Source organism: Lampetra planeri, chromosome 27, assembly GCF_965212315.1.
Source record: "Lampetra planeri chromosome 27, kcLamPlan1.2.h2, whole genome shotgun sequence".
In the NCBI taxonomy this organism is placed as follows: Eukaryota; Metazoa; Chordata; class Hyperoartia; order Petromyzontiformes; family Petromyzontidae; genus Lampetra; species Lampetra planeri.
This window is the reverse complement of record NC_136133.1, coordinates 4,982,569-5,002,076: the sequence shown is the minus strand read 5'-3', so window position 1 is coordinate 5,002,076 and position 19,508 is coordinate 4,982,569. Positions and strand designations below refer to the sequence as shown.

The 19,508-nt window shown below is 50.6% G+C and overlaps 1 protein-coding gene across 1 annotated transcript in view; it reads right to left on the bottom strand.

The window, feature by feature from the left end:
* LOC144728062 (SH3 and multiple ankyrin repeat domains protein 2-like) overlaps positions 1–18,396 on the bottom strand; it is a 370,189-nt gene extending 351,793 nt beyond the window's left edge. Inside the window, exon 1 of the mRNA XM_078607344.1 lies at positions 17,482–18,396. Coding sequence (XP_078463470.1) covers positions 17,482–18,396 — 915 coding nt within the window. The remainder of the gene's footprint in view (positions 1–17,481) is intronic.
* Between the last annotated feature and the right edge of the window lie 1,112 nt (positions 18,397–19,508).

The following is a 19,508-nucleotide window of genomic DNA, read 5'->3' as shown; positions in this document are numbered from 1 at the left end:
TATATCTGGAGTTTGCGTGTCTCTCTCTCTCTCATCATCACGGTGGCTAGGAGATGTTAACTACCTCGCCTGGTATACAGGAGGTCGTGGGTTCGATCCTGACCCTGACGCCTGCTGCTGTATATCTGGAGTTTGCGTGTCTCTCTCTCTCTCATCATCACGGTGGCTAGGAGATGTTAACTACCTCGCCTGGTATACAGGAGGTCGTGGGTTCGATCCTGACCCTGATGCCTGTTGCTCTATATTTGGAGTTTGCGTGTCTCTCTCTCTCACCACGTGGTCGCGTGGATTTTTCTCCGGCTCATCCGGTCTTTCCCCTCCACATTCAGAATGTACATCACGTGTTTAAAGTATTTGGCTGCTATACATTTCCACACGATGATAAGCCGACACTTCGTTGAGCTATAATTTCTGGAAAAAAAACGATATAGCTAAGTGGGCCTTACCTGGTAAAATAAAATAAAAAGTATAGTTCATTTTAAGTGATGCCGGCAAGGGGGGGGAGGGGCAAATTCTACACAATGTGGCCCCCCGAAGGCCTTCAAACTAAACCGAAAGCATTACATCTGACACCGCCACGTCGAAGCGCGCCCCCCCCCCGCCCAAAAAAATTGCGGGGCCCGGGGCAGTCGCCCAGATTCGCCGTCTACCCGAGGGGCCGTTCTGGCTGTAGGCGACTAGCACCTGTGAATGCCGGGATGGTGCACGCCGGTTGTGAGTGGCCAGCATCGCTCACGGCCGCCTTCAAACCCTCACCCCCCAAGGGCTGATGTATACACACCGCACCAGGTCCTCGTTTTTAAGGCTGAGTTGACCTAGGGGGAGGCCCGGGACCGCTTAAAATTTCCGCCACTGTTATTGGTCGTGAGCGGGGCATCAAACTCGGATCGCACGAGGTCGTAGCGCACTGCCCTAACCATTTCGCTCCTGCACACAACAACGCACACACATAGTGGTCCATGAGTCCAGGCCAGATATTTCACGAGGCGGGCACCACCTGAGCTGACAAAACATCAGTGGCTACGATTTCGTCACGCGACCAATAATAATAATAATTATAAGTGAATATCACGTGATAACCGCTTGAAATGAGTGGGCTCATCAAACGAGGTTATTCGTTATCGACGAAAAGTAAATAAATGCATCCGTACGATTAAAAGTTTTGCTCATTTTGGGGCCGTCCATAAATGACGTCACGCGATTTTGGACGATTTTTGACCCCCCCCTCCTTCGTCTCAAATATGACGTCACAAAGCTCTGCCCCCCCCCCCATAATAAAACATGCTTCAAATCGCTTTAAACTATTGTCATTGTAGTGCGTATTTAAGGTGGCGCTGCGCTCTGATGTTGTAGGAGAAAACATTTATAAAAAAGTCTATTTAATGAAGTAGAACATATTGTCTATATTTATTTAAAGTTGCGCATTTTGATGTGACGTCACATTTCTCAAACCCCCGCCCCCCTCGTCACACATCGTCACAAATGTCTGACCCCCCCCCCCCCCCAGGTGCGTGACGTCATTTATGGGCGGCCCCTTTAGGCGGCACTACTGTAATTCTTGCCGGGGCCCAATGGCCTATTCTGGTCATCCTCTCTGCCTCCTGCAGCTGGGAGCAGTTCTAACTGCGGCCCGTTGCACACAGCAACTCCATTAACAGCGATTGTCATTTCTTATTCCAAGGTTCGCATTATGTAACAGTGCTTCGCACTGCAAAAGCCTGCGAGGGAATGCGCATAGCCCCCTCCCCCCCCCCCACACTCACAAAGACAAAGATCCCCCGTGTAGCCTTAACAGACTCTTGGGGCAAAGTGCTATTTGGCGCACGAGGGAGTTGGGTTGTCTACTCCACGCCCGGCCGCCTTTGTCTCCCCAGTGTCGACGTTTACACACCGCGCCAGGTACTCATTCTAGGCTGAGTCTAACTAGGGGGAGGCCGAGTACCCGGTTATATGTTCAACACAAATATAAAGACCCCCCCGCCCCGTATAACCTTTCACAGGCGTTTGTGTCAAGTGCTGTTAGCAAGCATCGATGAAGGCCGTGCCACGGCACACCAAGGGGATGTTTGGCCAGCACCACGCCCGGCCGCCTTTGTCTCCGCACCAGCTACTCAATTTGAGGCTGAGTCGACCTAGGGGAAAGCCCGGAACCGGTTCAGAAAATCGTCGCTCATCTCGGCCACGAGCGGGAGTCGAACTCGGGTGGCCGCTCCGACACGCGCACGCGCGCGCAACAAAAACTAAAATTCCCCCCGTGTAGCCTTAACATCCTGTTGGGGCAAGTGCTGTTAGCCAGCCTGCACAAAGATCCGCCGTATAGCCTTAACAGACTGTAGGGGCAAGTGCTGTTAGCGAGCACCTATGAAGGCCGGAACGGTACACGAGGGGGTGGGTGGCCAGCACCACGCCCGACCGCCTTTGTCTCCCCAGTGGCTATGTTTACACACCGCACCAGGTACTCATGTAAGGCTGAGTCGACCTAGGGGAGGCCCAGGACCGGTTCAGATAATCGTCACTGGTGTTATCCGTGAGCGGGAATCGAACCCGGGTCGCCAGGTTCATAGCGCAGCGCGCTAACCGCTGCACCACCGCTCCCGCACACACACGCAGCCTGTGCAAAGTCTACTGCTGGATGTCGCAGTTACGAACGCGGGGGCGGGCTTCAGAATGCTGAACAGCGTCTTCACACCGCAGTGCTTGCCAGTGCCGGTGTCACCTCGTTGCTTATGTGCAGCACGTTTCTATTAAACAGGGAAACACCCACCTCGCCGCGGCCTCGCACACAATTGGGCGCCGCGGTGGCTAGGAGATGTTAACTACCTCGCCTGGTATACAGGAGGGCGTGGGTTCGATCCCAACCCTGACTCCTGCTGTATATTTGGAGTTTGCGTGTCTCTCTCTCATCATCATCACGGTGGCTAGGAGATGTTAACTACCTCGCCCGGTATGCAGGAGGTCGTGCGTTCGATCCCGACCCTGACGCCTGCTGTATATTTGGAGTTTGCGTGTCTCTCATCATCATCACGGTGGCTAGGAGATGTTAACTACCTCGCCCGATATGCAGGAGGCCGTGCGTTCGATCCCGACCCTGACGCCTGCTGATGTATATTTGTAGTTTGCGTGTCTCTCTCTCATCATCATCACGGTGGCTAGAAGATGTTAACTACCTCGCCAGGTGTACAAGAAGTCGTGGGTTCGATCCCGACACTGACGCCTGTTGTATATTTGGAGTTTGCGTCTCTCTCTCTTTCATCATCATGACGGTGGCTAGGAGATGTTAACTACCTCGCCCGGTATGCAGGAGGTCGTGGGTTCGACCCTGACGCCTGCTGTATATTTGGAGTTTGCGTGTCTCTCTCTCCCCGTAGTCGCGTGGATTGTTCTCCGGGTCCTCCGGTTTTTTTCACTCCGCATTTAGAACAACATCACTCGTTTCAATTATTTGGCGGATAAAAATCACCCACGTGATGATAAGCCACTTCGTCGAGCTATCCTTTGTGGCCAGGTCGCTTCTGAAAAAAGAAAGCGCTACTACATAGCTCAGTGAGCCTTACCGGGTAAAATAAAAACGCTGAGCGGTTTCGTTTTAGTGTCAAACACTCTGCCCACGATATTGCTGCCCATTTTACGACATCAATCTGCATCTTCCAGCTGCGCCGTCTTCAGTGCCTGCCGCTGTATCTGTGCGCACAGTGGTGAGATGTAGCGCAGCGGCGAGCGCGTTTCCCTACGAACCCGGCGCACCCTGGTTCGATTCCCGCTCACGGTCAACATCGCTGACCGGTTTTCTGCACCAGTCCCGGCACTCAAAACGAATGCCTGGTACGGTGTGTAAAAGCATCGCCACTGGGGAGACGAAGGCCGCCGGGCGTGGTGCTGGCCACCGCACCCCCTCGTGTGTGCCGTGCCGGCCTTCACATGTGCTGTTCGCTAACAGCACTTGCCCTAAACAATCTGGTCAGGCTACACAGGGGGTCATTTTGTCCCATAGTGTGGGGAGCGGTGGCGCGGCGGTCAGCACACGGCGCTACGAACCCGACGATCCGAGTTCGATTTCCACTCACGGCCAACAACGGTGGAAAATATTTGAACGGGTCCTGGGCCTCCCCTAGGTCGACTCAGCCTCAAATTAATACCTGGAGCATTGTGTGAAAGCATCGCCACTAGGGAGACAAATGCGGCCGGGCGTGGTGCTGGCCACCCCCACCCCCTCGCGTGTGCCGTGCCGGCCTTCATAGGTGCTGCTCGCTAACAGCACTTGCCCCCAAAAGTCTGTTGAAGGCAACCCGGGGGATCTTTTACTTTTACAGTTGCAAGCACGGCCCGTCTTTGCAGCGCTTGGTTAAGTGGCGTTGAGTGCACAGCACATCACTGCATTCACTGTTGTTCATAAAGCGGAACTTGAGCAGGTGACTACATCGTTGTTTTAATGTTCTGTATTCAAAAAGACAAGAAAACAATGCTCTGTATGCAAGGAAACCTGCCATTGGGTGTACTCTTTGTTCCAGTGTTAACCAGCAACTGTTGTACCCCTGGCCACGCCACGGGATGTAATGATTCCAAAAGGAGAAGGAAACGGAAAAGGGAATTCACTTCTTTCGTACCGTGCGTAGCCCACCGTGCTAATCGGAGGTGCGGGAAGAGAGGAGATGAGAGACAGAACGAGAAACGAGAGTAAAAGGGCTGAAAAAATTAGCGGAGAAACGGGAGCAAAGGGTGAGGAGAGTTGAGGATGGCGGTGGAAGAGGCTACATCAGCGCTGCTGCACAGAGCAGAGTCTGTTTTCACAGCGGTCAGTGAAGGGGGAGGGATTTAAGAGTGTGGGGGGGGGGGGCACACAGAAGTCACGTGATCTACGGGATGATGCTCAAACTGATTGAGATTTCCTGCATTGTTAATGTTCGGGTCACAGACAAAATGAAATTCTACTTCTGCCCGACACACGCTGTATTTGGTGTGATCATCCCACCCGATCACTGGGACAGAGTAATCAAGAAGGCTGGAGCAAACACTCCACGCTCTGAGCGGTTTGGGCACGGGGAGCAAGATGATTGGCCGGTACATTGGAAGGGGAAAAGAGCTCATACTCTTAGGTTGTTTCGGTAAAGTCACGTAGGTAAAAATAAAATTAAGTGATGCAGTAATTTTAGCTGTGACGGTCCCACCTGATGACGGAGACTTGTGTTGCCTCCGAAACGTCGTGATTTATTATCTAACTTTTAATTGTATTTTTTACCTACGTGACTTTACCGAAAAAACCTGAGAGTATGAATCCTTGCAGTCACGAAAGCTTCAAATCTAGAACTAAGGGAAAAGAGCTGTAGGGTTGACTGAGCGTCAGGTGGGACTGTTAGGCCAGGTGAGGGTGAGAGAGGACGATGATTGGTGGAAACGGAGTGCGACGAGGTGCGGAGCCAGGAAGAGGTGAATAGAGGGAGCGGGAGGCGCGGTTCGGGGGCGTTGCGGTATAGAGAGTGATAAGGAATGTGTGGGATCGGTGCCCGTGAAATAAAGATCTTACCTTGCGGATAAAGAAAAGGGCCAGGGTCTTCTTTCACATTCACACTAAAAACCCACAGGATGATGGTTTTATATATATATATGTAATAACAGGGCTTGGATACATTATGCACGGGCAAAATAAAATAAAAATATACCCTACTTGGTTAACTCTTGGATGCCGGGTAAACACATCACGAGTGACGAAGACCTTGAACTCGGTACCGGATTGCCTGAATCCGATACAATGAAGGCCTGAAGCGAACAAAGTCCCTCCAGCAACTGACTTCACCTCTTCTTGGTTCTTTCGGTAAAGTCACGTAGAAGGGAAATAAAAAAAAACACAATAAAATACAAGAAGATGAATCCCTGCAGTCACGAAAGCTTTAAATCGAAATTTGACTTCACCTCGTCACTTAAGGCAGCCCCCCCCGCCCGTGTGCCATAGTAAACCGACGATTTGAACGCAACTTGGCAGGGACGTTTGCAATTGATAATAATAATAATAATGAAATAACGAGCCCTCAAGATTTCGATTTAAAGCTTTCGTGACTGCAGGGATTCATCTTCTTGGTTCTTTCGGTAAAGTCACGTCGAAGGGAAATAATAAAATAATAAAAATAAAACATAATAAAATAATTCTCGACAGACCTGTTCTCCACCTGAAGACGGCTGCTTGCGTTGTGGCCGAAACGTCGTGAGAATTATTTTATTATGTTTTATTTTTATTATTTTATTATTTTCCTTCTACGTGACTTTACCGAAAGAACCAAGAAGATGGGTTACGTTCCCACGCAGGGCGCGGGCGAACGATACGCCGAAGGTATCCAGACCAGGTCAGGTGATATAATTTGGTGTATCCGCCCCCTGCCCCCCCCCAAACCCCTACTCCCCTCCCCCTGCCCCCCTTGGCAAATGACACAAGGTGACTGCTTGAACACATGGCACACAACTGGCATGCGGGCATGGGCGCGTAGCCATCTGTGCAACGGCTTCAAACTTCACGAGCCAATCGAATCGGACGTTTCGTACAATTTTAATAAATACAATTCTTCGAAAAGATGGTACCGAAAATAGGGCAGTTACATGAAATGAAGGCAAAAAAATGGCCAGTACTCAAATAACAATACTGCTTCGTATGGATATGCGTCAAGTAAAAGTTATTTTTTCAACATCAAATGTTAATGGGATATAATTTAAGGACGGTGAAGACTTTGCAGATTTCCCCAGCGGCGCTGTGCTCCTCCGACAGCACTGCCAGATGGTCAATAGAATATCCCCTCCGCATTCCTCGGTGATTTCTTACATCGCTGTCCAGACGTTAAACGTCAGGATGAGGATATAGCTTAAGGTAACCTTTTGACAAAGAATCTAAAGCATGGCCGGTCTGTACACGGAAATCCGAATTAAATTAAAACTTTGTATTTACAAATTGAAGCGAAACTACTTTCAATTTACCAGGTAAGGCCCACTGAGCCATATCGCTCTTTTTCAGAAGCGACCTGGCCACAACTGATCGAAGTGGCTAATCACGTGGACATTTCTAGCAGCCAAATACTCAAAAAATGCACGTTCGTTCTAAATGTGGAGGGAAAAACCGGAGCGCCCGGAGAAAAATCCACGCGACCACGGGGAGAGAGACGCGCAAGCTCCAAATATACAGCAGCAGGCGTCAGGGTCAGGGTCGAACCGACGAAACTCCTGTAGACCAGACGGTGGAGTTAACATCTCATTTCAATTTTACATAAATTGTAATGTATTACTTACTGTTAGTAGCTCAGCTTATTGAAGAGTATATTTAGTATACTGATACTATGTAGTTTATACTTTAGTTGTTTACGTCGTGGTTTAGTTACTGCAGATACATACTATTAACATTCCTTCTCTTTATTAATGCTACCCCTACCCCCTCCCTTTGATGCTGCTAATCCTGCATAATGCACGGGCATAATGACTTTAAACCCCTCGCCAAACCTCCTACGCATTTCACAAGTAGTAGTAATCGCATATCTGCATTTTCCATAAATATGCTAAATTCCTGTTGATATGCAAATTATTTTGTCAAGGCGCTCTCCCCCCCCTCCATTCCAGCTTAAAAAAGACGCTCCAAGCCTGGGGTGTGTCATTCAGACTCTGTCTTCTCGACAGACCTGTTCTTCACCTGAGGACGGCTGCTTGCGTTGTGGCTGACACGTCGTGAGAATTATTTAATTATGTTTTATTTTTATTATTTTTTTATTTCCATTCTACGTCATTGCAAGTTCACGAGTGACTTGAGAAGGTTGAGACTGTGTCAAAGTGCTGTGCCAGCACCACTGCTTTGCGTCGGCACAGCCACTCGGGACACATAACTGGATTCCCAAGCGTAGTCAGAGTCGATGGTGTCATCCCAGTCACCGATGACGTAAAAAACAAACCAATCTTGATTAAATTCTGAGCTCACTGAAGTTGGCACAGTTTCCAGCTCTGAAGACTAAACGATTATTGGATTATTGGTTTGACTGCCATGTGCCAAAATATCTCTGGAGAAGAGCAGCTGCCCCCCCCCCGCCGCTCCTAGTGTGCATCAGAGGCAGTCGAAGGGACCTAAGGAGTAGTTCTGTGATGCCACTTTCCCAGAGAGTAGCACGGGGGGAGAGGGGGGGGGTGGAACTGCGATACGCGAGAGTTCTGAACGTACAAACTTTTCTTCGTCTCGCTACAACGACAGCGACAAACACGAACGGCACACAGTTGGGGGAACACGTCGTAAGTGACAACTTCGCGTACCTTGAGGGTACGCCGTTAGTGATTATTCGAAACCTACTACATGCATCGATACGGGGGATACGGTCAGCGAGCCCATACACCTCCGGGGTTAACGATGTGAAGCACCACCCGGTGGGAAGTCGACGAAGATTGTTGTCGGATGGAAGTCGTGGCACCTGCCACCCAGATTCGGAATTCCCACACCACTGGATTGAGGCCACCAGCAGGCACGAGCGCTGCCAGGGGGCTCGATTAGAACAAAGACAAAGATCCCCCGTATAGTCTTCGACAGACTGCCGGGGCAAGTGCTGTTAGCGAGTAGCACCTATGAAGGCCGGCACGGGTACACGAGGGGGGTCGGGTGGCGTGGCCAGCACCGCGCGCGACCGGCTTTGTCTCCACAGTGGCGGTGTTCACACAGTGCAACCAGGTACTCATTTGAGGCCGAGTCAACCTAGGGGAGGCCCATGACCGGTTCAGATAATCGTCACCGATGTTGGTGGCCGTGAGCGGGAATCGAACTCGGGTCGCGGGGTTCGTAGCGCAGCGCGGTGCAGCGTGCTGACCGCCACGTGCCACAACCAGACCGGAAGGAGCCTCCTGGCACGGGCGAGGTTCCTGATTCTCGCCCGCCAAACGACGGCCGTCGTCTCTCGCAGTCTGGCGAAACCCTCGGCGTGGATAATTTGATTGTATTCGGATGAGCGTGAAGATGTCACAAAGGTTCGTTGGGAATACGAATTTAAATAATACAAATGTCTCTGGATATCTGTAGGGGGGAAAAAGAGACCTTCATATATTAATGTTCTGATTCTTTATTTACCCAGGAGAGCCTCGCTGAGATTGCTCGCAGAATCTGACGATGTTATGCAAAGTAAATATGAAAGTAAATACAGTACTATGAGTATGTACTTTATTATTGTTATGCATTTAGTATTTTGTCCTCTCGTCTGCAATGATGAGAGGACAAAAAATGAGGAAGAGTCACCAATGGGAACAAACCCACCGTGGAAAAGCAAAGCCTCCATCGCATTTATACCAAAAGAGATGAAAAATAAATCACTGCCATCCGTGACCCCACTATCTTGCACCATCGAAAATAATAAGAAACCGTTGCTGAACACTTAAAATAGAGGGAACGGGAGCAGGCTGTTCCCGTGATCCATCAACCCCACCGCCACGTGGCTGGCTAAGGCCATTCAGAATGCGATGAACGTGGATGCGAGCAAAGCCTTCCCAGTGTCCCCGGTCCTTTTGCGAGCCACCGCAATTTGCAATTCCCATTAGACTACCTAAGTGTTGGGTCAGCCCTAACAGCAAAGCTAATAGCGCAGATTAAGGAAGGTGCACACCACACACACACACACACGCGCGCGCACTGAACACAGAACCCAACATGTACCACCTTAATCTTAACACCCCACCCTCTTATCTGTAATCGCAGACAATCACCACTCGTGTCCACCTAATTCCATGGAACGATCCTGCGGCGACGTCGAGCGCTGGCGTGCCATCCGTGTCAACGTGCTCAACGCGCGACGAAGCCATGTGTTCGCACGCGCAAAAGACAACGATCTTCCGTATAGCGCTAGCAGACTGTTGGCCAATGCCGGATGAAGCTAGTGCGGGGCCTGTAGAATATGTTATAAAGGGGCCCTAAATAAAAAAAAACTAAATATTAATACACTTCAATTTTTAACTTGCATAGTAAAGTAATTGTAAAATTTTCATTTGCTATACAGCCAGATGACACGACAAATCGATAACCTTAAACACCTAATCGTTAATCAAAGTTGAAGGCGGTGTAGTACTATAGTAATAGAGCAAGTGCAGAATCGCTGAACCAAAATTGATAGCTTGAAAGCATTTAGCGCGGGGGCCCTTGAAAGTGCGGGGCCCGAAGCTACTACACGTGTAGTAGCTACTACACGTGTAGCTACCACACGTGTAGTACAGTTACTACACGTGTAGCTACTACATATGTAGCTACTTGTGCTACTAGGAAATTCCGGCACTGCTGTTGGGGAGGGGGGGCACATATGTTCACCCGCGGGCAACTTCGTGTCATTTTGCACATTAAAATTCACGAACTCGCGTTACCTGCGGATAACGGGGAAATTTATTGCCGCAAGTAAAAAAGCGTCGTCGGTCTTCTTGTTGTACATTTTAATGCGATCGTGAGCGCCTTCTTCCTTGTGGTCTGCTAACTTTGGGGATTCAAAGCAGCAGCAGCAGCAACAACACAAATCCGATCTGTGGCAGGGACATGTGGTCAGGGAAGGCAGGGTAGGCAGAGCCTCACCTATCATACTCCAATGAAAATAGCTGTTACGAAAAGTAAACAAAAAAGAATAGTCAAATAAAATAAATATTAAGATTTTTCAACTGATCTGTGTTATAAATGTAATTTCTGTACGATTCCAATCATTTTTATAGTCAAAATCGCCAAACTTGCGGAGCTCCTCTGCAAATACAGGAAGAGACGAGAGGTGAAGCAGCGACGAGCTCAGCCTCCCCTCTGATTGCGCAACTCCTCAGTAACTGGATGGAGCGCGGGCAATAAGCACGTGCCTGTTACTTTCTCAGTATGTCACCAATGTGATGTTTGTAGACCCCTTCATTTCATGTCCTCGCCTTCCATACTCCAAGTAAATTATTTCACGTACGTGTATAAATATATTTAGGCTCGCTGGTCTCGTCATGAAACTGCAATGAAAAAGCACCAGGGGAGGCAGCTATCACATCTGCCTCACTGAGGGGGACGTGTCTAACACGCCCCCTCAGTGAGGACACGCCCCCTCCGTGAGACCAGTGAGGCCACGCCCCCCTCAGTGAGGACACGCCCCCTCAGTGAGGACACGCCCCCTCCGTGAGGCCACGCCCCCCCTCCGTGAGACCACGCCCCCTCAGCGTGTGAATCTATCTCTGACACGAGCCAGTGCCTCCCCAGCCGTTGACCTCACCGCACGTCACTGATCTGTGTATAATGCGATGCGTCACCAATGAGCCAAACGAGGAGAGGCACTAAACCAAGAGGGCCCAGGGAATTATAGCAGGCCAAAGTGGAAGGAACTGGCGCCAATAAGTCAAGAAGGAAAGAAACACTTTTAGGCACCAACCCCGGTCAGCAGATCGTCACATCACGTCCGGATGTGACGACTACGAGACGATAGCACCGGACCCTTTCATCAAGACGTGTATTCAATAGACTTCCCCCGACCAAACACTTCATGGCACTTTGTGAAAGAAAGCTCAGACAGAAGGGGGGTCTCACACGTCCAATCATCCGCTGCATTCACAAACGTTGCCCTTGATCTCTAGCAGAAGAACTGTTATAACAAAGGGGGTTTTACGAATGAGTGAGGTTTTTACACGGGTACAGAACTTCAGCAACCTACAAGTTGGGGGGGGGTGGGGGGTTGAATGAAATTGAGATTCTCAGACAGGAAGTTGGCAGGTTCTAATCCTGCTCAGGGATTGACTTGATTCATAGTGATAGGTGAAATGAGTACTACTTTTCGATTTAAAGCTTTCGTGACTGCAGGGATTCATCTTCTTGGTTCTTTCGGTAAAGTCACGTAGAATGGAAATAATGAAATAATAAAAATAAAACATAATACAATAATTCTCACGACGTTTCGGCCACAACACAAGCAGCCGTCCTCAGGTGAAGAACAGGTCTGTCGTGAGAATTATTTTATTATGTTTTATTTGTATTATTTTATTGTTTCCATTCTACGTGACTTTACCGAAAGAACCAAGAAGATGAGTACTACTTTGTGAACAATCAGCAAACAGCTGCTGTATCTCTATGCAGTTAAAAAAAAAAATATATAAAATGGTATAATTTAACATTCCAAATCAATTTGTTTATTTTTTAATACTTTTGTGTGGTGAAGGATTTGCCTCTTATAAAAAAAACAAAAAAATGATTTTACCAGGTAAGGCCCACTGAGCTACGTCGTTATTTTTTTTCCAGAAGCGACCTGACCAGTCAACGAAGAGGTTTATTATCATCGTGTAGAAATTCAAAGCAGCCAAATACTCTAAAAACACGTTGATTCTAAATGTGGAGGAAAAAACCGGAGGCACCGGATAAAAATTCACGCGACCACGAGGAGAGAGAGAGACGCAAACTCCAAATTTACAGCAGCAGGCGCCCGGGTCGGGTTCTTACCCACGACCTCCTGCATACCAAGGGAGGTAGTTAACATCTCGCCACCGCGGCGTTCCTACCACATAGCTCCTCCTGTTTTGAGGTAGCTATTCACGTGCCCGTTAAAAAACTAAAACCGAGCAAAAACTTGTCATCAGAAAATTATTTCGTCCTTTAATTCTCGTCAGAACCCCGTGGTATCGAGGGGCTGTCTCCAATCCCGATGAACGCGATATCCATTGGCCTATATTTACGTGCTATAAAGAAGAGCCTCAAACAATGATGGGGAGGGGGGTGTTTCTTCATTTAAGGCGCTGTCCTTGACGAATGTGTCGAGTTTCGTGTTGTGCAAACAGTTATTGTACATCACTGCCAACGCAGCAGCAGCAGCAGCGTCGCCGAATAATGTTTGCTTAATCATGTACACTGCAGTGCATTTAACCGCGTATTTATATGGAGTAATTACGTGTTGTCGTAATGAAATGTGGGTAATACAAAATTAACTGAATAAACGGAAACGCTCTCGCGTGCCATTTGAGAAGTGCAATAACATTTTAGCCTGTAAACTAATGGGTCTATAGGATCAATGTTGTTAACAACAGCACCGTAGTGTATGCTGTATTTGTCTCAACAGAGTTGCCCACATCCCTCTGAGGCATCGGTAGAATGTGGCCCATTAAATAAATTCTTACTTCATTCCAGAGGCCAGAGCAATCCACAAACACGGTCCGGGGCACAGAGTCACGCTTTCCCTCGTGTGCCCAAAAACTCAACGAGACCCACCCAGGTGCTCTCTTTCAGGAGATTGTGAGAAATGGGCGCGCAGCGAGTTTTCTGATAACAAAAAAAATACTTGGACTGATATTCGCCAGGAGTGTGCGACAAAGCCAACACACTGCACTAATTAAACTTCACCTCAGTGGAGGCCAAAAAAATCCTCAAGTCTGACGAATGTGGCTCGGTGACTTTGAGAGCGTTCATGGATGGCTCTTTTAATATCAGGCGAGCCAGTGGCATTTTATAAATGGGCCACATCTCAATGTGAAAACTCGAAAGTTGAATCCTACCCAGGGGGTAGGGGGGGAGTCTTCCTTTATTGGAAATCACGGTTCGGGACTATCAATTGGTATTTTCATTGTGGTGATGGGAACATGCTGATAACACCTTAATACATGGAGGACCGCGGAGCTGGGGCAATTGTTGGCACCGTGTCATCGTGTGGCTGCTCGTCTGCAGCTCCTCGTGTCTCTGACTCATTCTTTCTCTACGAGAGTGAGCGCATACTGTGGTATCCAAGATTACAAAAAAATATTACTCTGAAATTACTTATTTATGTCTGTTATACATATATTTAGTTAGTCTTATACTTGCTTGCTGCGATACACGTTTCACAATTTAAACATTTTAACCCCCCCCCCACTGAAATATTCTCCTAATATGTCAAAATGTGCTATTTTGAAGAATGAAGCCCTTTTCGTAGAAGGCGCTGCAAAGATCTACACAGCAGCATTGGAAGCCACTGCATGCAGTGTGGTCAGTGGCTGACTGAGTGCCTCTGAAATATTTGGTTTCGTAGGCATTTAATAAGCATGGTTATTTCAAAGCAAGAAAAGGCCCATGAGGGCAACACGCCTCTTTAACAAGGGAGACCTGGGAGGAAAAAAAATCATTATCACAAAGAACAAATTGCAAACGTTAATGTTGGGACGAAGACATCAATAATCAATGTACAGTTGAAGAAGAAGAATAAACACACGTACATGCCCAGGTCCATTAAAAAAATGCCCCGTTATGTGACACATTTTCTCTGCTCGAGGCGCGAAGCGTAACATGAACTCTGCAACAAACGTGGGCAAAGGTGTGTGAGTTATAGACTTATAGCCACGAGCCCAGCACATGCTCGGAGGCACGTGTTATCTCTCGCACAAATGAGGCTCACGCCGAATGAATGACGACAACGGAAATCTACGCGCTCCCCGACACAGCAGTACACGTTATGTAATTCCGTGCAGCGTTGACACGCGTTCTGGTTTACTGTCGTTCATTTTCTAACGAAAGCGGGTATAACGCAATGCTGCAAAACCATCACCGGGTGAGCTCTAGAGAGTATCTGCACTGTCCTGCACGCACGGCCGCATTGCCTATACATCGCAAAAAAGGTCACCGTGCTGTTACCATGGCGTGGTCTTAGAGGGACACCAGATATATCTCTTCCTTGACACCGTTAAGCCTGCGCGTGTTTAGACTGGGCGACGCATTATCTCTGGTGTCATATTAATTAGAATCGTAGTGGGTTTAGTGTGGGCGTTTGGTAGGCGAGGCTGAACGGGGGGAACCTATGCCCACACAACTGACCCCTGGCGAGCGAGGCCAGGTCCAGAACCCCTAAAAAAAAAAAACCCATCCCCCAACAAATTCCACCGCCGTTTTCGCTCCGCTTGCACTGTCGGCCGAGGAACGGTGCGAAAGAAGTCAGCGTTTCGTAATGCGCCGGCCGAGCCCAGAGGGGCAGGCAAGGAGACCACGTCGTGCAAGCCGCACTGGTTACAGCGGTGGCGGCAGAGAAGAGGCAGGAGGGAGAGGAAGGGTGGGGGAAAAAAAGTTGTGAACACGTGAGGAGATTGCCAATGTTGTCGCTTAACATTCAGCTCAATACAGTAACCTCCATGGCGAGCCGTGTTGCGGTGTTGCATCTTTGGCCGGTGAAGTGCGAGAGATTTTGAAATTAAAATGTGGTTCCGAATCGGCGGCGGCTTTTCGCGACTCACCACCACCAGCCCCCCATCGCCGCACACACCACCGCCCCAGTTCTTGAACAAATAATCGAGAAAATCGTCCTCTTCGTGGTGGAGGCTGACAGTTTCCAAATACAGTGCTTAATCGTTTGGGATTTTGTCTCAATGACGGAACAATATCCGGCCAAACGGTTATTTAGAAGGCGCTAAAAAAAAAACAATGTACGTAAATTTGCAGATCTTATTCATCACCTTGGTTTCAAATATCCTCATGGCAGCCCCCCCCCCCCCCCCCTTACGAACGTGCGTGGCTTTTAATTGAAATGGTGCACAAATGAGGAGGCTGACTAGACACGTCGGCATAACGGCTGAAGGCGCTGCTCGCGCCAACAAAAATCTACGTGGATCGCGACTCGGCTCGTGATTTGTATTCCACGTCCGATTTATACAGCGTCCATAAATTAGTCGACCTTTTTTTTACCCCCGCCCGACTGCCCGCCCCCCCCTCCACTTCGGATTTTGTCGAGGGGCGGCATCCGTGTTATGTAATCAGCTGTGGATGGTAGGGGGGGGGGCAAGGCCCATGCCCAATGCTTGCGGAATTATTAGAGTGCATCGCTGTCGACCGATACGGTTTTAGACCGTATTCTTTGTACAGGGAAATTGAGTTTTCAGGTCCATACGGCGTGCAGCCGTTTCAATCCGGGCAAAAAAAAATGTCTATTTGTGTTTCTCCCTTGTGATGGGACTTTGTAGGATAAACGTTGAGATGTCTAGCGGCACGGGGTGACCAATAAGGTCTGAATTGGTCTGTAATAAGGTAGGAGATCTGATAAGGGGTTGACAGCTTTGAGAGTGTCGCGGTAAATTTAGTTTTTTTTTTAATATAAATAGAAAGCTACGTCGTCGACAATGTCAGAACATCAATACATCCATCAATTAATCGACACGAGTATCGTGCAATGTGTGAAAAAATAGAGGAGCGGTAGTGTGGTGGTTATCGCACTGCGCTACGAACCCCCCGCTACACGGGTTCGATTACCGATTATCTAAACTGGTACTGGGCCTCCTCTAGGTCGACTCAGCCTCAAATGAGTACCGGATGGGGTGTGAAAACCATCGCCATTGGAGAGACAAAGGCGGTCGGGCGTGGTGCTGGCCACCCATCCCCTCGTGTGTCGTGCCGGCCATCACAGATGCTCGCTAACAGCACTTGCCCCAAAAGTACGTTTTAGGCTACACGGGGAATCTTTGTCTTTGCGTGTGTGAATATATATACACGTGTTATAAAATGCAGGATTCGCCAAAAAAAAAGTCTGCCCAACACGTACGATGACAGCGGAGCGCCCGAGAGAGGCTGGCGAGAGCAAAGGGCAAGCACGCACGCACGTAGACGCACGTAACGTACGTCTGATCTCGGCCACTTTAATTCATTCGTCCGGGGGCCCCACCATGAATGAGCACAAAGTGCTGAGCGCGGCGCGCGGACGATGTCCGATTGTGCAGAGGGACACCGCTCGACCGGCGATCGGCGCGTACGCAGCACGCGCACGCACGCACGCGCGTCTCGGATGCGTAAGGCTGCACCGCTCACGCAGCGGTGCAGCACAGATGCACATGCAGACATCGTGGGCAAGGAACGAATGCAGACGCAAGCACGCACGCACGCACAAACGAGCGCACATACATACACACGGACGCACGCCGCAGGCAAAGGCACGTGCACGCACACACATACGCACATACGCACACACGCGTGCGCACACACACACAGACACGCGTGCACGCACACACATACACACATGCGCACACACGCGTGCGCACACACACACAGACGCGCGTGCACGCACACATACGGACACGCGCGCACGCACACACCTAGGCACACGCGCGCACACACACGCACACGCGCGGGCACACACACACACGCAAGCCCGCGCACACACACACACATAAAGACACGGGCACACGCAGACACACGCGCGAGCACACACACACGCACGCACACACACACAGACGCGTGCAGCGCGTGTGCCTACGTGCGCGCGCATACACACGCACGCAAATCAGCAATCGCCGGTCCTTATCCATTCACAATTAGGAGAGAGAGAGAAAAAAAATCCCCAAGAAATAAAAAATAAAGGCGATAACAATTCCGTTTGACGCTCTCGGCACTCAAATCTCACATCCCCATGCCATCGAAACGCATCGAACGGACGAATGAATAATGGCACGCAGAAGCGAGCTGACGAGCGGAGCCGAGCGAACGAAGGAATGAATGAAATGGACGGCATGAACGCGCGCGCAAAAAAAAAAACCCGAGGCGCAGTCGATGTCGCTTACCATTTGCTGCAGGTCTGGTATGCCGACCCGCATGACCATCGTATTGTAGTCTAATTCTTCCATGGGAGACTCCGTGCAGAAGCTTTCGGTCGCTCTCTCGCCCGCCGAGTGCGCCCTCCGCACGGTCCTCCGCTGCTGCTGCTGCGGTCTTGCCGGGCCCTGGCTGGCAAAACCTCTGTCTTCACACACCGGTGGCAGAGTCGCCGACGTCGCAGCCGCAGCTGCCGCTGCTGCTGCTGCAGTCGCTGCAACAGTTGTCGCCGAGTCGCCTGCAGTCGGCGAAGACGGAGAGGCTGTGGATACAAATTCAATGCTCCGGTGCAGCTGCTGCTGCTGATGCTCGATGCTGCTTCCCAGATCGTCGCTGTCGCCCTCAGCTCCTCGTGCACTGGCCGAAGCTGCTGCTGCTGCTGCCGCCGCTGCTGCTGCTGCTGCAACAGAAATCCGTTCTCCAGCCCCGGCGCGACTTTCTCTGCCGTCGCTCTGAGCCAAAGCAACCCGGCCCTCCCTATCTCCCGTGTCGTCCCAAGTCGTCTGCTGCCCGCCATCTGACTCCGCGATCTCGCTGGAGCAACCGCGAGGCGAGCCGCCTCCGCTCTCAGCCTCCTCTCCCTCCTCCTCCTCCCCCCTCTCTGCTGGCTGACGCTGCTGCTGCTGGTGGTGCTGGTGGTGGTGCAACCAGCGCTGACGTTTCTCCTGCTGCAGGTTCGCCGGTCGCGATTGCTTCGCTCTCTGCGGCTGTTGCGTGTGAGTCTGGCTGTGGTGGTGGTTGTGATGGGGCTCGCTGGCCGCCAGCGGCTCGCTGGCGCGTCGGGGAGCGTGCGGCCGATCTTGTTGATGGTGATGAAGATGATGATGATGGTGGTGGTGAAGATCATTCCACGCGCGCTCGGTAGAGGGCGCAAATTCCGGCATCGTTCGCAAAAGCCGCGTCGCGTCCTTCCGTGCGTGCCTGTCGCCTCCTCCTCCCCTTAGCTGGCTCGCTCGACTCGCCGACTCACTCGAGGTTTTCCCACAGAAATAAAATCAGTCGCTCCCCGCGTTGCGCGAGCATCGGTCTCTCAAGGAGACAAATGCGGCCGAAGCCGCGCGTGATGTTCCGTGACGATTTCACCACCACCCCCTTTTTACAACTTGTGCTCCGATAAGTATTCCAAAACGGCGCTTCACTGCCCACTCCCCCCCCCCCCCCCACTTCACGCTTCTCTGAACAGCCTATGTACGCACTCGGCGGGGGCGGCGGGGGGGCAGAGAGAGAGATTTGGCGATTTCGTAATAATCCTTCTTGCGCGCGCGAACGTCAGTTCACTTTGGCACGTGTCCGCAAAGCACCTCCAACAACGGGCACCCAACCCAGTCCACCGCCAGTCCCTTGGTCTGTCCGAGGTAGCGCGCGGACTCTCCGTGTGGGGGCTTTGCCAGGTGACGGCTGCTGCTGCTGCTGCTACTGCTCGCTGCGGTGTCGGTGAGTCTGGCTGGCTGGCGCGTCACTGAGTGCCGTTGGGGTGTGTTGTTATGATGACGGCGACGACGGCGATGATGATGATGATGATGATAATGCGCTTCCTCCGTTCGTCGGGGCATCCGTCTTGAGAAGCATTTCTACAATCTTCCCGCCGTCTCCCTCTTTCGTCTGTCAAGTTATTCGATGGCAAAATTACGGTCGCGTTTTCAAACAAACGATCAAAAGAAAAGAAGCTTCACCGGCACAAGACGCGCGTTCTCTTCCACTCTCGCTTTGTCCGCGCCGCGATGCTCATTTATTTCCAGAGATTCCGTTAAGTTGTCTGTCTGGGGTGGTGATGCTCTTTTTTTTATTAAAGTGGGCAGCACTGCCTTGAGTTAGACTGTTGCCTCTGCTGCTGCCGCCGCTGCTGCTGCCGCTGCTGCTGCCGCTGCTGCTGCCACTGCTGCCGCCGCTGCTGCCGCTGCTGCTGTTGCCACTGCTGCCACTGCTGCTGCCACCGCTGCTGCTGCCGCCGCTGCTGCTGCCGCTGCTGCCACTGCTGCTACTGCCACTGCTGCCG